At 40.3% G+C, this 22,285-nt stretch overlaps 2 protein-coding genes across 3 annotated transcripts in view; one reads left to right on the top strand and one right to left on the bottom strand.

The window, feature by feature from the left end:
- The window catches only part of LOC128685488 (apoptosis-resistant E3 ubiquitin protein ligase 1), a 38,073-nt gene extending 24,337 nt beyond the window's left edge, over positions 1–13,736 (bottom strand). Inside the window, exons 1-3 of the mRNA XM_053772085.2 lie at positions 13,522–13,736; positions 10,850–10,930; positions 7,413–7,569 (exon numbers count right to left, since the gene is read on the bottom strand). Coding sequence (XP_053628060.1) covers positions 7,413–7,569; positions 10,850–10,930; positions 13,522–13,659 — 376 coding nt within the window. The 5' untranslated portion in view covers positions 13,660–13,736. The remainder of the gene's footprint in view (positions 1–7,412; positions 7,570–10,849; positions 10,931–13,521) is intronic.
- LOC128691850 (uncharacterized) overlaps positions 1–22,285 on the top strand; it is a 406,268-nt gene that overhangs the window by 283,825 nt on the left and 100,158 nt on the right. The gene's annotated exons all lie outside the window — the stretch shown is intronic.

The following is a 22,285-nucleotide window of genomic DNA, read 5'->3' as shown; positions in this document are numbered from 1 at the left end:
GGGGATATTATTAATAAAAAGAGGAAATGTTGTTTTAGTGCCATGCCTACACTGCACATTTTGCACTATTTTTAAATTGATATTTTTTTATTTTTGTGTAAAACTGGTCAAATTACTGAATTCTGTGCAATCTACAGGGTAGTTGTAATAGTTGGGCAGTTTCTTGTGCTCAATCAATACAATGAAAGGTGAAATAGTTAAGAATTTGGCTGAACGAAGCAAAGGACATGACTTAAAATATGACCCAAGGTGAGCCTAATTGCCTATGTGTAAATAGCACCTGAACTACTAACTTGCAGAATTATGAGCCTGCATAATTCTGCAAGTTTTCCATCAGATTTTCTAATTTTGATATCTTTACCTTCAGAAAAAATTTTTCTACTATTTTAGAAGAATTTGTTTAAAAAAAAAAAAAGTGGACACTGGAAGCAATATTCATTTTGGGAGTTTAGACAGTGAAAGGGTTAAGGGGTGGTATGATGCTGGATAGGCTCTTGATTTTCCCTGTCCTTGGATCAAACCTAATTGCCTCCTATCCCTCCCAGGTATTGTATGACCCCCTGGGGGTTTAGTTCTCCATGAATGTAATAATATAATTCCTTGTACAGCATGCTAATGTACATATTTTGAGTGGTAGTGGTAAGGCTGACCATGTTTCCACAAGGTTACCCATCTGGTTACTTCCTAGACTCAATAATAATTAACCTGAATGACCAAGCATCATCCACATTTCCATGCCAATGGCTGAACTTTCTTGTATCCCAAGTGTAGATTTATGTATGTTCTTGTTAGGTAAATGAACACAGATGCAACTAATGGATATTTTATTGTGGCAACAACCCTTATGGGTTTAGCATTTGGTTATGATTATAATAATAATTACTGTGACAACATTTCGCTCTCTGGGAGCTGTGTCAAGCCGTAGCAGCTTAACAAAGCTCCTGGAGAGTAAAACACTGCCACAATAAAATGTTACATTACATGTAGTTGCATCGGTGTCCATTTACTTAACATTTTGTCAGTATTTCTACCATTATTTATGTTCTTCCTGAGGAGAAACCTCACTTTTTTTTTCATATACAGTACAATCACACTTTCAAATTCACAATATTCACAATTTAAGACATACTATTATGCAATGATTTTACTGAAAACACTTCCCAAAAAGATTTGAATTATTCACAAATTGTGACTACATCCATTCATTTTCTTTTGTGCATGACATTTAACCCTTAAACTGTCCAAATGTAGATCTATGTTCACTTGTGTAGTGCCCCAAACGTAGATCTACGCGAATGAACATAAATTTACGTTTGGACAGTTTAAGGGTTAAACTGAAAACTACTCACTGGATTTCCATTCATAAAGTACTCAATAGCTTTTCCATGACTAAATCTTATTTAGTTTCTGGTCGTTCTTCATTATGGATGCCTGAAATGCTCTGCCTAAAATGCATTGCATGCCCTCATTTGTCATCCGTTTCTATATAAACAATGTATATTGAAATAAACTTGTACAATATTTAGAAAGAGATATCCTGAAAAACAAAATAAGCAAATATCTGAAAAAAAAAAATTATAATGATAAGTGGAAAAGAATTCTTCCTTTGTACGCCATGTGTGTCGTAAGAGGCGACTAAAATGCCGGGAGAAAGAGGCTAGTAACCCCTTATATTATTTTTTTATTATCACACCGGCCGATTCCCACCAAGGCAGGGTGGCCCGAAAAAGAAAAACTTTCACCATCATTCACTCCATCACTGTCTTGCCAGAAGGGTGCTTTACACTACAGTTTTTAAACTGCAACATTAACACCCATCCTTCAGAGTGCAGGCACTGTACTTCCCATCTCCAGGACTCAAGTCCGGCCTGCCGGTTTCCCTGAATCCCTTCATAAATGTTACTTTGCTCACACTCCAACAGCACGTCAAGTATTAAAAACCATTTGTCTCCATTCACTCCTATCAAACACGCTCACGCATGCCTGCTGGAAGTCCAAGCCCCTCGCACACAAAACCTCCTTTACCCCCTCCCTCCAACCCTTCCTAGGCCGACCCCTACCCCGCCTTCCTTCCACTACAGACTGATACACTCTTGAAGTCATTCTGTTTCGCTCCATTCTCTCTACATGTCCGAACCACCTCAACAACCCTTCCTCAGCCCTCTGGACAACAGTTTTGGTAATCCCGCACCTCCTCCTAACTTCCAAACTACGAATTCTCTGCATTATATTCACACCACACATTGCCCTCAGACATGACATCTCCACTGCCTCCAGCCTTCTCCTCGCTGCAACATTCATCACCCACGCTTCACACCCATATAAGAGCGTTGGTAAAACTATACTCTCATACATTCCCCTCTTTGCCTCCAAGGACAAAGTTCTTTGTCTCCACAGACTCCTAAGTAACCCCTTCTCCTGTATAAATTACCAAATGTAAAAAGAAAAACTTTCGTTTTTCTATTTAGGTTACCTTGCATCAGTGAGATACAGCCAGTGTGTAGAAAACAAAATATATTACTAGATTTCCAAAACTTCTATGAGCATAATCCTTCTGAATCTGAAGGTTTGACTGTACTGCATTCTTTTGTCTTGGTGAAACAGGGACAGCTAAATAACTTTAAAGACAGCCAGGCCAGCATATAGAATATATTTTAACAAAGATTTCAGGTACTAATTCATAAGCCAAGTTATAATGTTTAAGGGCACAGAAAATGTCTTAGGTTAGTGTGTGTTTGTGTGGGGTCACCCTTTCAAGGGCATCAAGGTTCCAAAGGAAACAAAGCATCGGACATAAGTAAGTGGAAACAAAGCATCAAACATAACAGGTAAGTGGAAACAAAGCATCGGACATAACAGGTAAGTGGAAACAAAGCATTGGACATAATATGTAAGTGGAAATAAAGCATTGGACATAATATGTAAGTGGAAATAAAGCATTGGACATAATATGTAAGTGGAAACAAAGCATTGGACATAATATGTAAGTGGAAATAAAGCATCAGACATAAGTGTAAACAAAGCATCAAACATAGTAAGAGGAAGCAAAGCATCAAACATCGCAGGTAAGAGGAAACAAACCATAAAACATAATAGGTAAGAGGAAACAAAGATAATAAACTTACCCCAATCTAAACTAAGTGAAGTGAAACGGGTCATGCAGCGGAAAAAAAAAAAAAAAAAAAAAAAAAAAAAAAAAAAAAAAAAAAATTATATACTGTGTGTGTGTGTATATATATATATATATATATATATATATATATATATATATATATATATATATATATATATATATATATATATATATATATATATATATATATATATATATATATATATATATATATATACACACACACACAGTATATAATTTTTTTTTTTTTTTTTTTTTTTTTTTTTTTTTTTTTTTTTTTCCGCTGCATGACCCGTTTCACTTCACTTAGTTTAGATTGGGGTAAGTTTATTATCTTTGTTTCCTCTTACCTATTATGTTTTATGGTTTGTTTCCTCTTACCTGCGATGTTTGATGCTTTGCTTCCTCTTACTATGTTTGATGCTTTGTTTACACTTATGTCTGATGCTTTATTTCCACTTACATATTATGTCCAATGCTTTGTTTCCACTTACATATTATGTCCAATGCTTTATTTCCACTTACATATTATGTCCAATGCTTTATTTCCACTTACATATTATGTCCAATGCTTTGTTTCCACTTACCTGTTATGTCCGATGCTTTGTTTCCACTTAGTAGTAGGTAGTAGGTTGGTAGACAGCAACCACCCAGGGAAGTACTACCGTCCTGCCAGATGACTGTGAAACAAAAACCTGTAATTGTTTTGCATGATGGTAGGATTGCTGGTTTCTTTTTCTGTCTCATAAACACGCTAAGATAACAGGGATATCTTGCTACTCCTACTTACACTTTGGTCACACTTCACAGACACGCACATGCATATATATATATACATACATCTAGGTTTTTCTCCTTTTTCTAAATAGCTCTTGTTCTTTTTTATTTCTTCTATTGTCCATGGGGAAGTGGAAAAGAATCTTTCCTCCGTAAGCCATGCGTGTCGTATGAGGCGACTAAAATGCCGGGAGCAATGGGCTAGTAACCCCTTCTCCTGTATACAATTACTAAAAAAGAGAAGAAGAAAAACTTTATAAAACTGGGTTGCTTAAATGTGCGTGGATGTAGTGCGGATGACAAGAAACAGATGATTGCTGATGTTATGAATGAAAAGAAGTTGGATGTCCTGGCCCTAAGCGAAACAAAGCTGAAGGGGGTAGGAGAGTTTCAGTGGGGGGAAATAAATGGGATTAAATCTGGAGTATCTGAGAGAGTTAGAGCAAAGGAAGGGGTAGCAGTAATGTTAAATGATCAGTTATGGAAGGAGAAAAGAGAATATGAATGTGTAAATTCAAGAATTATGTGGATTAAAGTAAAGGTTGGATGCGAGAAGTGGGTCATAATAAGCGTGTATGCACCTGGAGAAGAGAGGAATGCAGAGGAGAGAGAGAGATTTTGGGAGATGTTAAGTGAATGTATAGGAGCCTTTGAACCAAGTGAGAGAGTAATTGTGGTAGGGGACTTGAATGCTAAAGTAGGAGAAACTTTTAGAGAGGGTGTGGTAGGTAAGTTTGGGGTGCCAGGTGTAAATGATAATGGGAGCCCTTTGATTGAACTTTGTATAGAAAGGGGTTTAGTTATAGGTAATACATATTTTAAGAAAAAGAGGATAAATAAGTATACACGATATGATGTAGGGCGAAATGACAGTAGTTTGTTGGATTATGTATTGGTAGATAAAAGACTGTTGAGTAGACTTCAGGATGTACATGTTTATAGAGGGGCCACAGATATATCAGATCACTTTCTAGTTGTAGCTACACTGAGAGTAAAAGGTAGATGGGATACAAGGAGAATAGAAGCATCAGGGAAGAGAGAGGTGAAGGTTTATAAACTAAAAGAGGAGGCAGTTAGGGTAAGATATAAACAGCTATTGGAGGATAGATGGGCTAATGAGAGCATAGGCAATGGGGTCGAAGAGGTATGGGGTAGGTTTAAAAATGTAGTGTTAGAGTGTTCAGCAGAAGTTTGTGGTTACAGGAAAGTGGGTGCAGGAGGGAAGAGGAGCGATTGGTGGAATGATGATGTAAAGAGAGTAGTAAGGGAGAAAAAGTTAGCATATGAGAAGTTTTTACAAAGTAGAAGTGATGCAAGGAGGGAAGAGTATATGGAGAAAAAGAGAGAGGTTAAGAGAGTGGTGAAGCAATGTAAAAAGAGAGCAAATGAGAGAGTGGGTGAGATGTTATCAACAAATTTTGTTGAAAATAAGAAAAAGTTTTGGAGTGAGATTAACAAGTTAAGAAAGCCTAGAGAACAAATGGATTTGTCAGTTAAAAATAGGAGAGGAGAGTTATTAAATGGAGAGTTAGAGGTATTGGGAAGATGGAGGGAATATTTTGAGGAATTGTTAAATGTTGATGAAGATAGGGAAGCTGTGATTTCGTGTATAGGGCAAGGAGGAATAACATCTTGTAGGAGTGAGGAAGAGCCAGTTGTGAGTGTGGGGGAAGTTCGTGAGGCAGTAGGTAAAATGAAAGGGGGTAAGGCAGCCGGGATTGATGGGATAAAGATAGAAATGTTAAAAGCAGGTGGGGATATAGTTTTGGAGTGGTTGGTGCAATTGTTTAATAAATGTATGGAAGAGGGTAAGGTACCTAGGGATTGGCAGAGAGCATGCATAGTTCCTTTGTATAAAGGCAAAGGGGATAAAAGAGAGTGCAAAAATTATAGGGGGATAAGTCTGTTGAGTGTACCTGGTAAAGTGTATGGTAGAGTTATAATTGAAAGAATTAAGAGTAAGACGGAGAATAGGATAGCAGATGAACAAGGAGGCTTTAGGAAAGGTAGGGGGTGTGTGGACCAGGTGTTTACAGTGAAACATATAAGTGAACAGTATTTAGATAAGGCTAAAGAGGTCTTTGTGGCATTTATGGATTTGGAAAAGGCGTATGACAGGGTGGATAGGGGGGCAATGTGGCAGATGTTGCAAGTGTATGGTGTAGGAGGTAGGTTACTGAAAGCAGTGAAGAGTTTTTACGAGGATAGTGAGGCTCAAGTTAGAGTATGTAGGAAAGAGGGAAATTTTTTCCCAGTAAAAGTAGGCCTTAGACAAGGATGTGTGATGTCACCGTGGTTGTTTAATATATTTATAGATGGGGTTGTAAGAGAAGTAAATGCGAGGGTCTTGGCAAGAGGCGTGGAGTTAAAAGATAAAGAATCACACACAAAGTGGGAGTTGTCACAGCTGCTCTTTGCTGATGACACTGTGCTCTTGGGAGATTCTGAAGAGAAGTTGCAGAGATTGGTGGATGAATTTGGTAGGGTGTGCAAAAGAAGAAAATTAAAGGTGAATACAGGAAAGAGTAAGGTTATGAGGATAACAAAAAGATTAGGTGATGAAAGATTGAATATCAGATTGGAGGGAGAGAGTATGGAGGAGGTGAACGTATTCAGATATTTGGGAGTGGACGTGTCAGCGGATGGGTCTATGAAAGATGAGGTGAATCATAGAATTGATGAGGGAAAAAGAGTGAGTGGTGCACTTAGGAGTCTGTGGAGACAAAGAACTTTGTCCTTGGAGGCAAAGAGGGGAATGTATGAGAGTATAGTTTTACCAACGCTCTTATATGGGTGTGAAGCGTGGGTGATGAATGTTGCAGCGAGGAGAAGGCTGGAGGCAGTGGAGATGTCATGTCTGAGGGCAATGTGTGGTGTGAATATAATGCAGAGAATTCGTAGTTTGGAAGTTAGGAGGAGGTGCGGGATTACCAAAACTGTTGTCCAGAGGGCTGAGGAAGGGTTGTTGAGGTGGTTCGGACATGTAGAGAGAATGGAGCGAAACAGAATGACTTCAAGAGTGTATCAGTCTGTAGTGGAAGGAAGGCGGGGTAGGGGTCGGCCTAGGAAGGGTTGGAGGGAGGGGGTAAAGGAGGTTTTGTGTGCGAGGGGCTTGGACTTCCAGCAGGCATGCGTGAGCGTGTTTGATAGGAGTGAATGGAGACAAATGGTTTTTAATACTTGACGTGCTGTTGGAGTGTGAGCAAAGTAACATTTATGAAGGGATTCAGGGAAACCGGCAGGCCGGACTTGAGTCCTGGAGATGGGAAGTACAGTGCCTGCACTCTGAAGGAGGGGTGTTAATGTTGCAGTTTAAAAACTGTAGTGTAAAGCACCCTTCTGGCAAGACAGTGATGGAGTGAATGATGGTGAAAGTTTTTCTTTTTCGGGCCACCCTGCCTTGGTGGGAATCGGCCGGTGTGATAATAAAAAAAAAATAATAATATATATATATATATATATATATATTTATTACATTGTATATATTCTGAAAGGAACTTACCAGGAAGGAAATTCTTAATAAAAGGGCTACCACGGATATGCTGATTGGCAAGAAGGATGGAGATCTTGTACTGTCCAGCCTGACGTGCGCTGAACTTGCATCTTGCTGTGTTTATCTCTGCCTCTCCAGTGCCACCAAGTTCTGTTACTACGCCAACCTACAAAACAAGTTGCTTGTTATCTAAATAATACACTGCATTATTATAATCATGGGGGAGCACTAAACCCATACAGATCATACAGTGCCTGTGGTGGGGGGGGATGGAAGGTATTCTGGCTTCAGGGAATTGGAGCACAGATCCAATTCCCTAGATCAAGAGCCCCTCACTAGCATCAAGGAACATATTTTGAGGGGTAATACACTGCAGTGTTAGGAATACTCTACAATATTTGTCATCCTGCCTCGGTGGGAGACGGATGACTTGTTGAAAAATTTTTTGTTTTTTTTTTCTAGTTTAGTTTTTTTTTTTTTTAAGAATAAATCTGAGCCTAGAACCAGAAATGAGATAAAGTTTCTCAGCAAAAATGCTAAAGTTAGTCCCCTCTTTTTAAGGCAAACAATTAAGCTGAAATATTTCTCAGCAAAAATGACAAAGTTGGTCCTCATTGTAAAACATTTGAACAGTTAAGCTGATTTAGGTTAGAAGATTATTTCCCTATCAAACTGGATTATCATTATTACTGTTTAATCATGGGGAAGCACTAAACCCATAGAGGTCATACACTGTCCAGGGAATGGAGGTAATCATTCATGATCCAAGGGCAGGTAATTGCAATTCCTAGATCAAGAGCCCTTCACTAACATCAAGGCACTCTTCATGTAGGGATATCAAAAAGGAAATAAGTGAATTTTAACTAAAACTGAAGACACTGAAATACAGTATACAAGAAAAAATCCACAGTTGAGAACATTATATCTGAGGGAGCCTTCACTGCTTTCTTGGAGGTTAGAAGTTGTGGTACCAACCAATACACCATATAGACCATTGGTACTATATGGTCTATAGACCACATAGTACCAATGGTACCACCAATAGACCCTATAGTGTTAAAAATCATAATGTCACGACATCAGATGAATATTTTTGCTTATAAAAGATAGCAAAATCTAAATATTAAATATTTTTGTAAAGTAAACAAAAAATAATAAGATGATGTAACTCAATAGTACATGGCTATGCCTTGTAGCTCTCACAATAATTGACAGTATATCTGATATCTTTTGTTTCGAGAGTTTTTCTACTCCTTGAGCCTGGCTCATCTAATGCGTGCCTGGTCAACCAGGCTGTTGCTACCTGCAGCCTTCTGATCCACATATCAATCACTATAGTGATGGATATGTGGAATAACTGTAGTGGGGTAATTATATCCTAAAGTGGGAGCAACTGTTGTAGAGGGCATAGTAAGTAAGTTAGGGGTGCCAGGGGTAAATGATAATGGGGAGCTTCTTACTGAGCTTTGTATTATTTTAGAAAAAAAGTTTGGTAATAGATAATTAATACATATTTTAAGAAAAAAGAGGATAAATAAGTGCAGTGGAACCTCAGTTTTCGTATGCCCTAGTTTGTATGTAAAACTAGGGTTATTCTCTATAAAATGTATTTCTGTTAATATTTCCCATAAGAAATAATGTAAATCCAATTAATCTGTTCCAGACACCCAAAATTATTAACAAAAAATACATTTTATAGAGAATAACTATAGTTTTGAAAACCAAGGTTCCACTATATATGAGATATGACGTAGGGCATAATGATTTGTAGACCAAGTGTTTACATTGAAGCATATATGTGAACAGTATTTAGATAAAGGTAAGGAAGTTCTTGTTGCTTTCATGGATTTAGAAAATGCATATGATCGGGTGGACAGGGAAGCAATGTGGCAGATGTTGCAAGTGTATGGAATAGGTGATAAGTTACTAAATGCTGTAAAGTTTTTATGAAGATAATGAGGCTCAAGTTAGGGTATTTAGGGCAGAGGGGTGGAATTAAATTATAGGGAATCAAATGCAAAAATGAGATTTGGCACAGCTACTTTTTTTTGCTGATGATACTGTGCTTTTGGAAGATTCTGAAGAGAAGTTGTAGAAGTTAGTGGAAAGGTTTGGGAGGGTGTGTAAATGAAGAAAGTTGAAAGTGAACATAGATAAGAATAAGGTGCTGAGGGTATCAAACGAGTTAGGTAAAGAAAAAATGGATATCAGATTGGAGGGGGGGGGGAGTATAGATGAAGTGAATGTGTTCAGATATTTGGGAGTAGACGTGTCAGAGATGGGTATATGAAAGAAGATAAACCATAGAACTGATGAAGGGAAAAAGGTGGGTGGTGCATTGAGGTATCTGTGGAGATAAAGAACATTATCCATGGAGGCAAAGAGGGGAATGTAGGAGTGGAGATGTCATGTCTGAGGGCAATGTGTGGTGTATATATTATGTAGAGAATTCATAGTTTGGAAACTCAGAGGAGGTGCGGATTTACTGAAAGAGCTAAGGAGGGGTTGCTGACATGGTCTGATCATTTAGAGAATGAAGCAAAACAGGACAACCTGGAGGGAAGGTAGGTAGAGGTTATCCTAGGAAAGGTTTGGAAGGGGGAAAAGGAGGTTCAAGTGCAAAGGACTTGGACATACAGAAGGCATGTGTGAGCTTGCTAGATAGCAATGAGTGGAGACAAATGGTTTTTGGGACTTTAAGAGCTGTTGAAATGTGAAAAGGGTAATATTTTGTGAAGGGATTCAAGGACACCGGTTAACTGGACTTAAGAGTCCTAGAGGTGGGAAGTACAGCGCCTGTAATCTAAAGGAGGGGTGTGGGATATTTGCTGTTTAGAGTGACACTGAAACTGTTGCACCTGTGCGCCTCTGGTAAGACAGTGATAGTGTGAATGATGGTGAAAGTATTTCTTTTTTTGGGTCACCCTGCCTTGGTGGGAGATGTGTTAAAAAAAATTAAATATTTGTGGCCATTTTTTTTTTTTTGCCTTGGTGAATGACCCCTAATATCAAAATCAATCATAAAATTTCATTCAAAATGTATTTATTGGTTTCCCTTGTAGAAATATCTTTTCATGGAAATTTTATTCTAATGATTATGAATATTGATGAGGTTAAAGGAATATTTGAAGAGATAGAGCTTCCTCAACATAAATTAAGCCCACATCTGAAAAAATTATACAGACAAAATTTAGTGGTACTGGACATTATTACATTTAAAGAGAAACAATAAAACCATAAATCTAAGGGCTCCATTGTACAATATATGAAACAACTGTAACATTAGGAGATAAAAATATAGTTTTCTTGAAAGGAAAAATGCTAGCAAAGATAACTGTTATAGCCACTGCTTCATTGAAGAGCACTCATTCATTCATGCAAACCATTCATTGTCATTCAGTCATTCAGTGTCTTGCCCATTTCTTAATAAAAAGACTTTTGAGTACCTTATGAATTCCTTGTGTTATCTCCACCAAGACACCATCTGCATCACTGATGGGGTACGGTCGACCATTCCGCTGGTAAAACTACATAGACAAGAATAAGAAGTCAGAATAACATCTCATTTAGGTTGAAGATGGCAAATTATAAAACAGAAAATTTTGTGTAAAAATATTATAACTACAATCAGAAGGGTTATAAAATATACCAATATATAACTGAGATGTTCATCTACATATAACATATATTGTATATACTAGAGTATCTATATCTCCGACACGCAGAAACTCGCTATATTAGGAGGTAATGTCGCTTAGAAATTCCTCCAGGTATTTCATATATCTTTATAGGATTAAATAACTTTTTTAAGCAGTGCCTGAAACAGCTGTCATTAATCTTATATGCTGGCTTGGATCTCACAAAAATTATGCAGTACAGTTACCCCATGCTTACACTTGAACAAATTTAAATGTAAAAACAGATAAATTATATACATAATGTAAAATACAGTAATTGTAATGGCAAATGTATGTGTTGTGTGTTATCTTAATTAAAAACAAAGTATATACAAAAAACAGACTATCATTTCTGAAGAGAAATCAAACACATCAAAGACCCAACACCCACCCTCCCCACCCACCTACCCATCCATCATGCCCACCCATCCACATCCTCTCTCCCCACCCACCTACCCATCCATCATGCCCACCCATCCACATCCTCTCTCCCCACCCACCTACCCATCCATCATGCCCACCCATCCACATCCTCTCTCCCCACCCACCTACCCATCCATCATGCCCACCCATCCACATCCCCTCTCCCCACCCACCTACCCATCCATCATGCCCACCCATCCACATCCCCTCTCCCCACCCACCTATCCATCCATCATGCCCACCCATCCACATCTCCTCTTCCCACCCACCTACCCATCCATCATGCCCACTCATCCACATCCCCTCTGCCCACCCACCTATCCATCCATCATGCCCACCCATCCACATCCCCTCTCCCCACCCACCTACCCATCCATCATGCCCACCCATCCACATCCCCTCTCCCCACCCACCTATCCATCCATCCATGCCCACCCATCCACATCTCCTCTCCCCACCCACCTACCCATCCATCATGCCCACTCATCTACATCCCCTCTGCCCACCCATCCACATCCCCTCTCCCCACCCATCCACATCCCCTCTCCCCACCCACCTACCCATCCATCATGCCCACCCATCCACATCCCCTCTCCCCACCCACCTACCCATCCATCATGCCCACCCACCCTATAAGAGGAAACATTTACAAGTTATCCCGTGAAACCCAATATCCTACACAGTTCAAAACTATTTGAACATTCCACTATGTACTGTGTTTTCCGGCATATAAGACGCACAACAAAAGTATCACAACGGTAAATCAGTAATCACATTCAAGGGTTACTTATATTACGCTAAAGTGTAACCCAGATCCTACTTCTGACCTTGAAACTGAGCATATAAGGCGCAGGATGATTTTCCAAGACTTGTGTGGAAAAAATACGATTATTTATAGACAGTCTGGGGGTGGGGTCACTTCCCCAGTCTCGGTGTAATGATCAACAAGTGTAATAGCCAATAATCAACACAAACTAATACACATGTAGACAGTAAAACATAACAGTACAATAAAACATAATTGCCGTCTTCAGCAAACTGTTTGCTGAAGACAGCATCAGAGTGAAGCTGAAATATATGATACTAATATTGTTTCTTGTTAAACAAACCACGGTACGGGTGGGGATTGTACTCGCGGCAAGTGAATCGTAAAACTCCCCCCGTACCGTAGTTTGTATGCAACCCTGTCACTACGATTTCATAAGCATGTGTTTCTTGTCTACATGTGGATTGCTGTTCTCCTGATTTGCAATAATTATAAATACAAGTGTAGAAAACTCTAAAACTAACCTGTATACTGAATATGAAAACTGTCTACCTATCTTTCAGGACCAAAGATGGGGAATGTTAAGAAGTTTGAAGAAAGAAATTCTCAGTTCATAAGTAGGCCTACCTACACAAATAACCCGCACATTGGAGAAAGAAATTAATGAAGTTTCAGTCCGACTTAGACCACTGACTAGTCACACTAACACACGAAGGAGATGGCTCCATTTCCTTCACGTGTTAGTGGGACTAGTCAATGGTCCAAGTCGGTCCGAAACGTTGTCATAGGCCTTTTTCAAATCCAATGTACAGGTTGAAGATTAAGACATGTGCAACAGTTGGGTATCATTATTGATGAAATGTTTCACCTACACAGTAGACTTCTTCAGTCAAATACAAAGGTAGCAGCAGTAATGAAATAAAGATGTAATCAGTCCATCAACCATGAAGATAAAGTATTTGAGGTGGTCAGTCCCTCAGCGTCCATGGAGAGAGTTCAGCTCACCATCTCAAATACTTTATCCTCCAAGGTTGATGGACTGATTACATCTTAATTTCACTACACCTGCTGCCTCTGTATTTGACTGAAAAAGCCTACCGTGTAGGCGAAACGTTTCATCAAGAATATACCCAACTGCTGCACATGTATCTTAATATTCAACTTGTCAGTACTTCATACAATTTTCAACTATGTGCGGGTTATTTGTGCATCAAGCCAGGGTACTGTGCCTTATTATTCGTTAGGCCTATACCTGGACGGTGAAGGCAACGGTGGTGCCGACGAGGGATGGGTCGTCCCAGTGGAAGGTGGTGCAGCAGCGCTGAGGGTGCAGGTACTTGCCAGTGAAGAGGTGCAGAAGGCCAGGCTTGGGCGCCGACCGCCGCGTCATCACCCACCACAGCGCCCAGCAGCTCACCACACCCCCCACACCACATAACACTGCAACAATCACACTAATGTTAGCCTCACATCATGTCAACACATAATCACACACATGTTTTTATCCTAGCATGCAACACCTGCAAATCTGGGTGCTCGGTTGGTAGCGCACTTGGCTCATACATTGAGTGGTCTTGGTTCGATCTCGGGTACGGGTGGAAACACTGGACGTGATTCCTTAAGATACCTGCTGTCCCTGTTCACCAGCAGTAAGTAGGTACCTGGGTGTTAGTCAACTGGTGTGGGTCGCATCCTGGGGACAAGATTAAGTTGCGGGAAATGCTCTGCGTAACCAGGAACTTTCTACACAGTATGTCATTGATATCAGCTATGGTCTGTATAAGTTGCATCATGTACTTGCAGAAATAAAGTTTATTTTTATTATCATTATTATGGGATGTCGTCTCCCATTTTACTTAACGGAAAAATTTATAATTAAAGATTACAATCATAACCATAATTTTTAAAGGGGTGGAGGGGTAAGCCAGCGGATAGGCTCGGTCAGATGACCAAAAGCTCCAGCTGTGGGTCATCATATGACTAAGACCCACGTCAGGAAACACTTGTCCTGTTTCCTGACCTAACCTAAACAAACACTGCAAGTGTCAAACAAAAAAAAAAAAGACTAAAATTGTGGAATAGCTTATATTAAATAAAAAAAAAGGTAATTACAATGAATTATTAAAAAGTGAAAATGTCATCTTTGCGTAGTTAGGCTTATTATACATGCAGCCTGTATCTTGAAACTTATAATTTTACTGTAACTTCAAAAAAAAACTACCATTCAATCTTTTCTAACAAGCTAGTTTTATTGAATAATCTTGCAATTAGTTTCTTTTTAACAATTACTTTTGTCCCTGGAACATACATACATGAAAAAGAAAAATAAGTGAGATATTAGAGTTGCAATACGACTGTGTTCCATGAACCATTTACCAGTCAAATGATGGACGACCCAAGTGGTTCATGAACAAGATTCAAAAAGCAGTCGACATCTCGACAATTTCTGACGTAGTTCTATCCCCAGTTGACTCTGAAGAAGCCTTGTTGACAGCATGTCCAGGTACACTGTCCCAGACCCACAGTCATGGTGCTCCAAATTCGTCAAAAAAAAATGTAAAGGAGCACCATCTCGAGCCTTATTAATTCTTCGGAAAAGAAGCCTGGACACAGGTGTCAGCCAACAGTCATTTAAAAAAAAAAACACCATTCCTCCACCCACAATAGTATGAAAGTAAAGCAATTGTAAATAAAACATACAGACCAAAAGTGCTAAAATAAGGAGGAACACTGCAGCATGCCTAAAGGTCCATACTAGGCAGGTCTTTCTCAAACTCAAACCCACCAACAAAAATAATTGCCCAACCTATTTTCAATGCTTCCCAAAGGAATAAGCTTTGATAACCCTATTAACTCATGTGCAAGTCCCACTCAAATCCAACCCCTCTCACTCATGTATTTATCTAACCTAAATCTGGTGAAGAACACCGTACGATGCTCTTCAACTCCAAGGCTGAGGGACTAATTACCTCATCTCTTGTATATAATTCTTCACATTTTCTGTCCTTGTACTGTATTGATAAAGCCATTTGTTGGCGAAACGTCTACAAATAAAGATACTCAGATGTTGCACATGTGTGTAATTCTTTAGTCTGATGATGAGGCCAGCAGTCGTGAGGCTTGATATGGGACCGAGGAGTGGGTAAAGTGATCCCTGGAATCGACGTGAGGTAAGCTTAGACACACAAGCTTAAATTTAGAACCTCATACACTCCTTAGTATGAATTAGTTGTAATCCTACAGTGGTCTAAGTTGCCTAAAAGGCTGTGCTTACTATGGGCTTTTCAAAGCTTACGTACGTGTAACGTTTTTCATTTATTTTTTAATTTTAATTTTATTGTTAAACATGGTGGGCCAACTGCCAAGACTTTCTTTTTAACTTCAGTATTCACATTTTACCAGAGGTTTACAGACAGACGTGTAATTTAAGGTTCTCGTACACTGGTAACTCTACCTGTTCTCTGGTGACTGCCTCGCCAACTTTAATACAGTAATATCCTAGCTTCCAAATTAACTCTGAAAATACAGCTAAGACTTCAACACATAGATCTGAGAAAATACTTTTTTTCTGAAGTGAACATTATGTAATCATTAACAAGAAGGGGGTTAGTGCAAGGACAAACAACTTATGGAACATAAAAAGCAAAAATGTGTTTGTAGTCATCTCAACTACTGTAAAGCCTCACCCACTCCCAAAAATCTTGCGAGACCAATAACGTTAACAAAAATTCTTGCTGTAGATTGTACGTAAACAGTTTAGTTTGTCCCTAAAACTATACAACTCAAAATGCATTACATAAATTAAAACAACATTTCTACCTTGTTTTTTCTTCGTTGCCGACCGCTCTCTACCCTCCGTACATTATCCTAGCGTGAATCACACTGTCCATTATCCTAGCGTGAATCACACTGTCCATTATCCTAACGTGAATCACACTGTCCATTATTCAAGCGTGACTCACACTGTCCATTATTCAAGCGTGACTCACACTGTCCATTATTCAAGCGTGACTCACACTGTCCATTATCCTAGCGTGAATCACACTGTCCATTATTCAAGCGTGAATCACACTGTCCATTATCCTAACGTGAATCACACTGTCCATTATTCAAGCGTGACTCACACTGTCCATTATCCTAACGTGAATCACACTGTCCATTATTCAAGCGTGAATCACACTGTCCATTATCCTAACGTGAATCACACTGTCCATTATCCTAGCGTGAATCACACTGTCCATTATCCAAGCGTGACTCACACTGTCCATTATCCTAGCGTGAATCACTGTCCATTATCCAAGCGTGACTGACACTGTCCATTATCTTAGCGTGAATCACACTGTCCATTATTCAAGCGTGACTCACACTGTCCATTATCCTAGCGTGAATCACACTGTCCATTATCCTAACGTGAATCACACTGTCCATTATCCTAGCGTGAATCACACTGTCCATTATCCTAACGTGAATCACACTGTCCATTATCCTAGCGTGAATCACACTGTCCATTATCCTAACGTGAATCACACTGTCCATTATCCTAACGTGAATCACACTGTCCATTATTCAAGCGTGACTCACACTGTCCATTATCCTAGCGTGAATCACACTGTCCATTATCCTAACGTGAATCACACTGTCCATTATCCTAACGTGAATCACACTGTCCATTATCCTAGCGTGAATCACACTGTCCATTATCCTAACGTGAATCACACTGTCCATTATTCAAGCGTGACTCACACTGTCCATTATCCTAGCGTGAATCACACTGTCCATTATCCAAGCGTGACTCACACTGTCCATTATCCTAGCGTGAATCACACTGTCCATTATCCAAGCGTGACTCACACTGTCCATTATCCTAGCGTGAATCACTGTCCATTATCCAAGCGTGACTGACACTGTCCATTATCTTAGCGTGAATCACACTGTCCATTATCCAAGCGTGACTCACACTGTCCATTATCTTAGCGTGAATCACACTGTCCATTATCCTAGCGTGAATCACACTGAGTCACTCAGCTGAGCTGCTCCTGAGTGCAGAATGAGCAGATATCCCACACGTAAACCACCACCCAAGTACCAACCTATCTCTGGCGTCCCTCTCTCATTGGCCCACCTGTCTCTCTATAATGGAATAATAACTACAAGCACACACCACCAGCATATGTACACATCACAAACATACGTACACACTACACTCATACGAAAATGCCACATACATACGAACACACCAGTCATACAAACACACCACAAATAGATACATTACATGTAATGCCATGTTATTTATAAGTAAAAGTGTAAGAGGTTCCACAAATATAAACAAAGTTTGATATTCTACACTTTTCAGGGTTATGGTAAATAACCCTTACCAGTGATTATGTCGTACAAGATCGTCTGAGTATTTGAGAAGCTGGATAAAGATAGACTGACATGGACATAGCATATACAAAAACCTATTATTATTATTATTATTATTATTATTATTATTATATTCGTGGGGAAGTGATAACATAGGCTCATACAGCTCCTATGGAATTCGAGAAAATAGGTATGATGTAAAGGAGATAATAGGTCTACTTCCTTGGACCAAGAACCCTTCAACATTACCATCACCTCCTTGAAAGGAACAGGAGATAAAAATAGCAAATACAAGAGATTTAGGAAACTACAAATGTTTTCCCTATTTACGAGAAACCCAGTCAACAGGAAGCACCAAACTACAGGCCTATTTTACTACCATACTATTTTGTTGACTACCATACTATTTTGACTACCATACTATTTTGTTGACTACCATACTATTTTGTTGACTACCATACTGTTTTGTTGACTACCATACTATTTTGTTGACTACCATACTGTTTTGTTGACTACCATACTGTTTTGTTGACTACCATACTATTTTGTTGACTATCATACTGTTTTGTTGACTACCATACTGTTTTGTTGACTACCATACTGTTTTGTTGACTACCATACTATTTTGTTGACTACCATACTATTTTGTTGACTACCATACTGTTTTGCTGACTACCATACTGTTTTGTTGACTACCATACTATTTTGTTGACTACCATACTATTTTGTTGACTACCATACTATTTTGTTGACTACCATACTATTTTGTTGACTACCATACTGGCTAAGGTACACCTGAAAAAATGGACACACTTATGAATTACATAAAGCTCAAACATTATACTGAACATATCTTCAACTCTACGACATATTACCTGTTAAGTCACTTTAGTTAGTCATTTATATACTACTTTGTATCAATAAACTGTTTAGCATAATAAGGTCACTCAAAATTTTCACTGTATAATATTAAATGTTATGTTCTAGCATACTGACAGAGGAGAACAAGTGCCGCGACTTTCACGATCAGTCTTTTGGTTGTTCCGTGAAGGAACAGTGAGACTGCTAGGTTGTTCCGTGAAGGAGCAGTGAGACTACTAGGTTGTTCCGTGAAGGAGCAGTGAGACTGCTAGGTTGTTCCGTGAAGGAGCAGTGAGACTGCTAGGTTGTTCCGTGAAGGAGCAGTGAGACTACTAGGTTGTTCCGTGAAGGAGCAGTGAGACTGCTAGGTTGTTCCGTGAAGGAGCAGTGAGACTGCTAGGTTGTTCCGTGAAGGTGTAGTGAGACTGCCAGGTTGTTCCGTGAAGGAGCAGTGAGACTACTAGGTTGTTCCGTGAAGGAGCAGTGAGACTGCTAGGTTGTTCCGTGAAGGTGTAGTGAGACTGCTAGGTTGTTCCGTGAAGGAGCAGTGAGACTACTAGGTTGTTCCGTGAAGGAGCAGTGAGACTGCTAGGTTGTTCCGTGAAGGTGTAGTGAGACTGCTAGGTTGTTCCGTGAAGGAGCAGTGAGACTACTAGGTTGTTCCGTGAAGGTGCAGTGAGACTACTAGGTTGTTCCGTGAAGGTGCAGTGAGACTACTAGGTTGTTCCGTGAAGGTGCAGTGAGACTACTAGGTTGTTCCGTGAAGGAGCAGTGAGACTACTAGGTTGTTCCGTGAAGGTGCAGTGAGACTGCCAGGTTGTTCCGTGAAGGAGCAGTGAGACTACTAGGTTGTTCCGTGAAGGAGCAGTGAGACTACTAGGTTGTTCCGTGAAGGAGCAGTGAGACTACTAGGTTGTTCCGTGAAGGAGCAGTGAGACTACTAGGTTGTTCCGTGAAGGAGCAGTGAGACTACTAGGTTGTTCCGTGAAGGAGCAGTGAGACTACTAGGTTGTTCCGTGAAGGAGCAGTGAGACTGCCAGGTTGTTCCGTGAAGGAGCAGTGAGACTACTAGGTTGTTCCGTGAAGGAGCAGTGAGACTACTAGGTTGTTCCGTGAAGGAGCAGTGAGACTACTAGGTTGTTCCGTGAAGGAGCAGTGAGACTACTAGGTTGTTCCGTGAAGGAGCAGTGAGACTGCTAGGTTGTTCCGTGAAGGAGCAGTGAGACTGCTAGGTTGTTCCGTGAAGGAGCAGTGAGACTACCAGGTTGTTCTGTGAAGGAGCAGTGAGACTACCAGGTTGTTCCGTGAAGGAGCAGTGAGACTACCAGGTTGTTCCGTGAAGGAGCAGTGAGACTACTAGGTTGTTCCGTGAAGGAGCAGTGAGACTACCAGGTTGTTCCGTGAAGGAGCAGTGAGACTACCAGGTTGTTCCGTGAAGGAGCAGTGAGACTACCAGGTTGTTCCGTGAAGGAGCAGTGAGACTACCAGGTTGTTCCGTGAAGGAGCAGTGAGACTACCAGGTTGTTCCGTGAAGGAGCAGTGAGACTACCAGGTTGTTCCGTGAAGGAGCAGTGAGACTACCAGGTTGTTCCGTGAAGGAGCAGTGAGACTACTAGGTTGTTCCGTGAAGGAGCAGTGAGACTGCTAGGTTGTTCCGTGAAGGTGTAGTGAGACTGCTAGGTTGTTCCGTGAAGGAGCAGTGAGACTACTAGGTTGTTCCGTGAAGGAGCAGTGAGACTACCAGGTTGTTCCGTGAAGGAGCAGTGAGACTGCTAGGTTGTTCCGTGAAGGTGTAGTGAGACTGCTAGGTTGTTCCGTGAAGGTGCAGTGAGACTACTAGGTTGTTCCGTGAAGGTGTAGTGAGACTGCTAGGTTGTTCCGTGAAGGAACAGTGAGACTGCTAGGTTGTTCCGTGAAGGAGCAGTGAGACTACTAGGTTGTTCCGTGAAGGAGCAGTGAGACTGCTAGGTTGTTCCGTGAAGGTGTAGTGAGACTGCTAGGTTGTTCCGTGAAGGAGCAGTGAGACTACTAGGTTGTTCCGTGAAGGAGCAGTGAGACTACCAGGTTGTTCCGTGAAGGAGCAGTGAGACTATAAGACTGTGCCCAACACAATGCAACAATGGAAATAGTTACATAATTATTTATTATTATTGCATATTACGACGTGTGAGAGAAGCTGCAGGAATTTTCTAAGTCTTCAAGTTTTGGCTAAAATTTGAAGATTATGAAGCTTTTAATCGCAAATTATAATTTATGATTTTCGGACTATTTCTTGTTCTCTACTAAAATTAAAATTCACCGGAGAGGAAAAAAAAATAATTTGTAATTGTTAGGTAAAAGGACACAATTGTAAATAATGTGACGTTGCCACAATATTATGTCACATTAGTTGTAAATGTGACCTTTTACCTTAGTTATTGTAGGTAATAATACAAAGTTTATTATAATCTGTGATTGGTAGTATATTGTGGTGTTATTTAAATGAGTTCCAGGTCCTGGGTCTCTTGATGTAGTTATTCTCCAGCTCCAGCTCCTGGGTCTCTTGATGTAGTCATTCTCCAGCTCCAGGTCCTGGGTCTCTTGATGTAGTTATTCTCCAGCTCCAGCTCCTGGGTCTCTTGATGTAGTCATTCTCCAGCTCCAGGTCCTGGGTCTCTTGATGTAGTCATTCTCCAGCTCCAGGTCCTGGGTCTCTTGATGTAGTCATTCTCCAGCTCCAGGTCCTGGGTCTCTTGATGTAGTTATTCTCCAGCTCCAGCTCCTGGGTCTCTTGATGTAGTCATTCTCCAGCTCCAGGTCCTGGGTCTCTTGATGTAGTCATTCTCCAGCTCCAGGTCCTGGGTCTCTTGATGTAGTCATTCTCCAGCTCCAGGTCCTGGGTCTCTTGATGTAGTCATTCTCCAGCTCCAGGTCCTGGGTCTCTTGATGTAGTCATTCTCCAGCTCCAGGTCCTGGGTCTCTTGATGTAGTCATTCTCCAGCTCCAGGTCCTGGGTCTCTTGATGTAGTCATTCTCCAGCTCCAGGTCCTGGGTCTCTTGATGTAGTTATTCTCCAGCTCCAGCTCCTGGGTCTCTTGATGTAGTCATTCTCCAGCTCCAGGTCCTGGGTCTCTTGATGTAGTCATTCTCCAGCTCCAGGTCCTGGGTCTCTTGATGTAGTCACTCTCTTCTTGGAGGTCTCTTAACACAGTTGAGGTACATTAACTTACTATACCTCTTACGTATAAAGTACAAGGGGATGGAGTTATGGAAGAAAAATATAGAAATTTCCCCGGACTATAGGTACATTGTATTTATCGACTGCCTGTGTAAATTGTTAATGACTACATGTGTTGCAGGAGCTGCGTGGTACCAGAGAGGTATCCCCCAAAATTCCATTCCCTCCTATATATATATGAAGTACAAGGGGATGATGTTATGGGGGATACCTCTCTGGTACCACGCAGCTGAAAATAAATGGTATAAAATACCGACACAATGGAAACAAACACACATGCAGTTTAATGTGATCCTTTGTTGACAACGTTTCGCCCACACAGTGGGCTTTTTCAAGTCACAAACATTCCTGACCTCAACATTCTGAACCTGACTATAAATACTCCCGTACCTTCCGCCCCAGGTAGATCTGTTTGTGACTTGAAAAAGCCCACTGTGTGGGCGAAACGTTGTCAATAAAGGATCACGTTAAACTGCATATGTGTTTGTTTCCACCACGCAGCTACTGGAATACATGTAGTTTTTATAAATTTACACAGGCAAGCAATAAATACAATGGAAATTCTATAATATTT

Source organism: Cherax quadricarinatus, chromosome 75, assembly GCF_038502225.1.
Source record: "Cherax quadricarinatus isolate ZL_2023a chromosome 75, ASM3850222v1, whole genome shotgun sequence".
NCBI classification, from domain to species: domain Eukaryota; kingdom Metazoa; phylum Arthropoda; class Malacostraca; order Decapoda; family Parastacidae; genus Cherax; species Cherax quadricarinatus.
The sequence above is the reverse complement of the archived record's forward strand: the minus strand, read 5'-3'. Positions and strand labels throughout refer to the sequence as shown.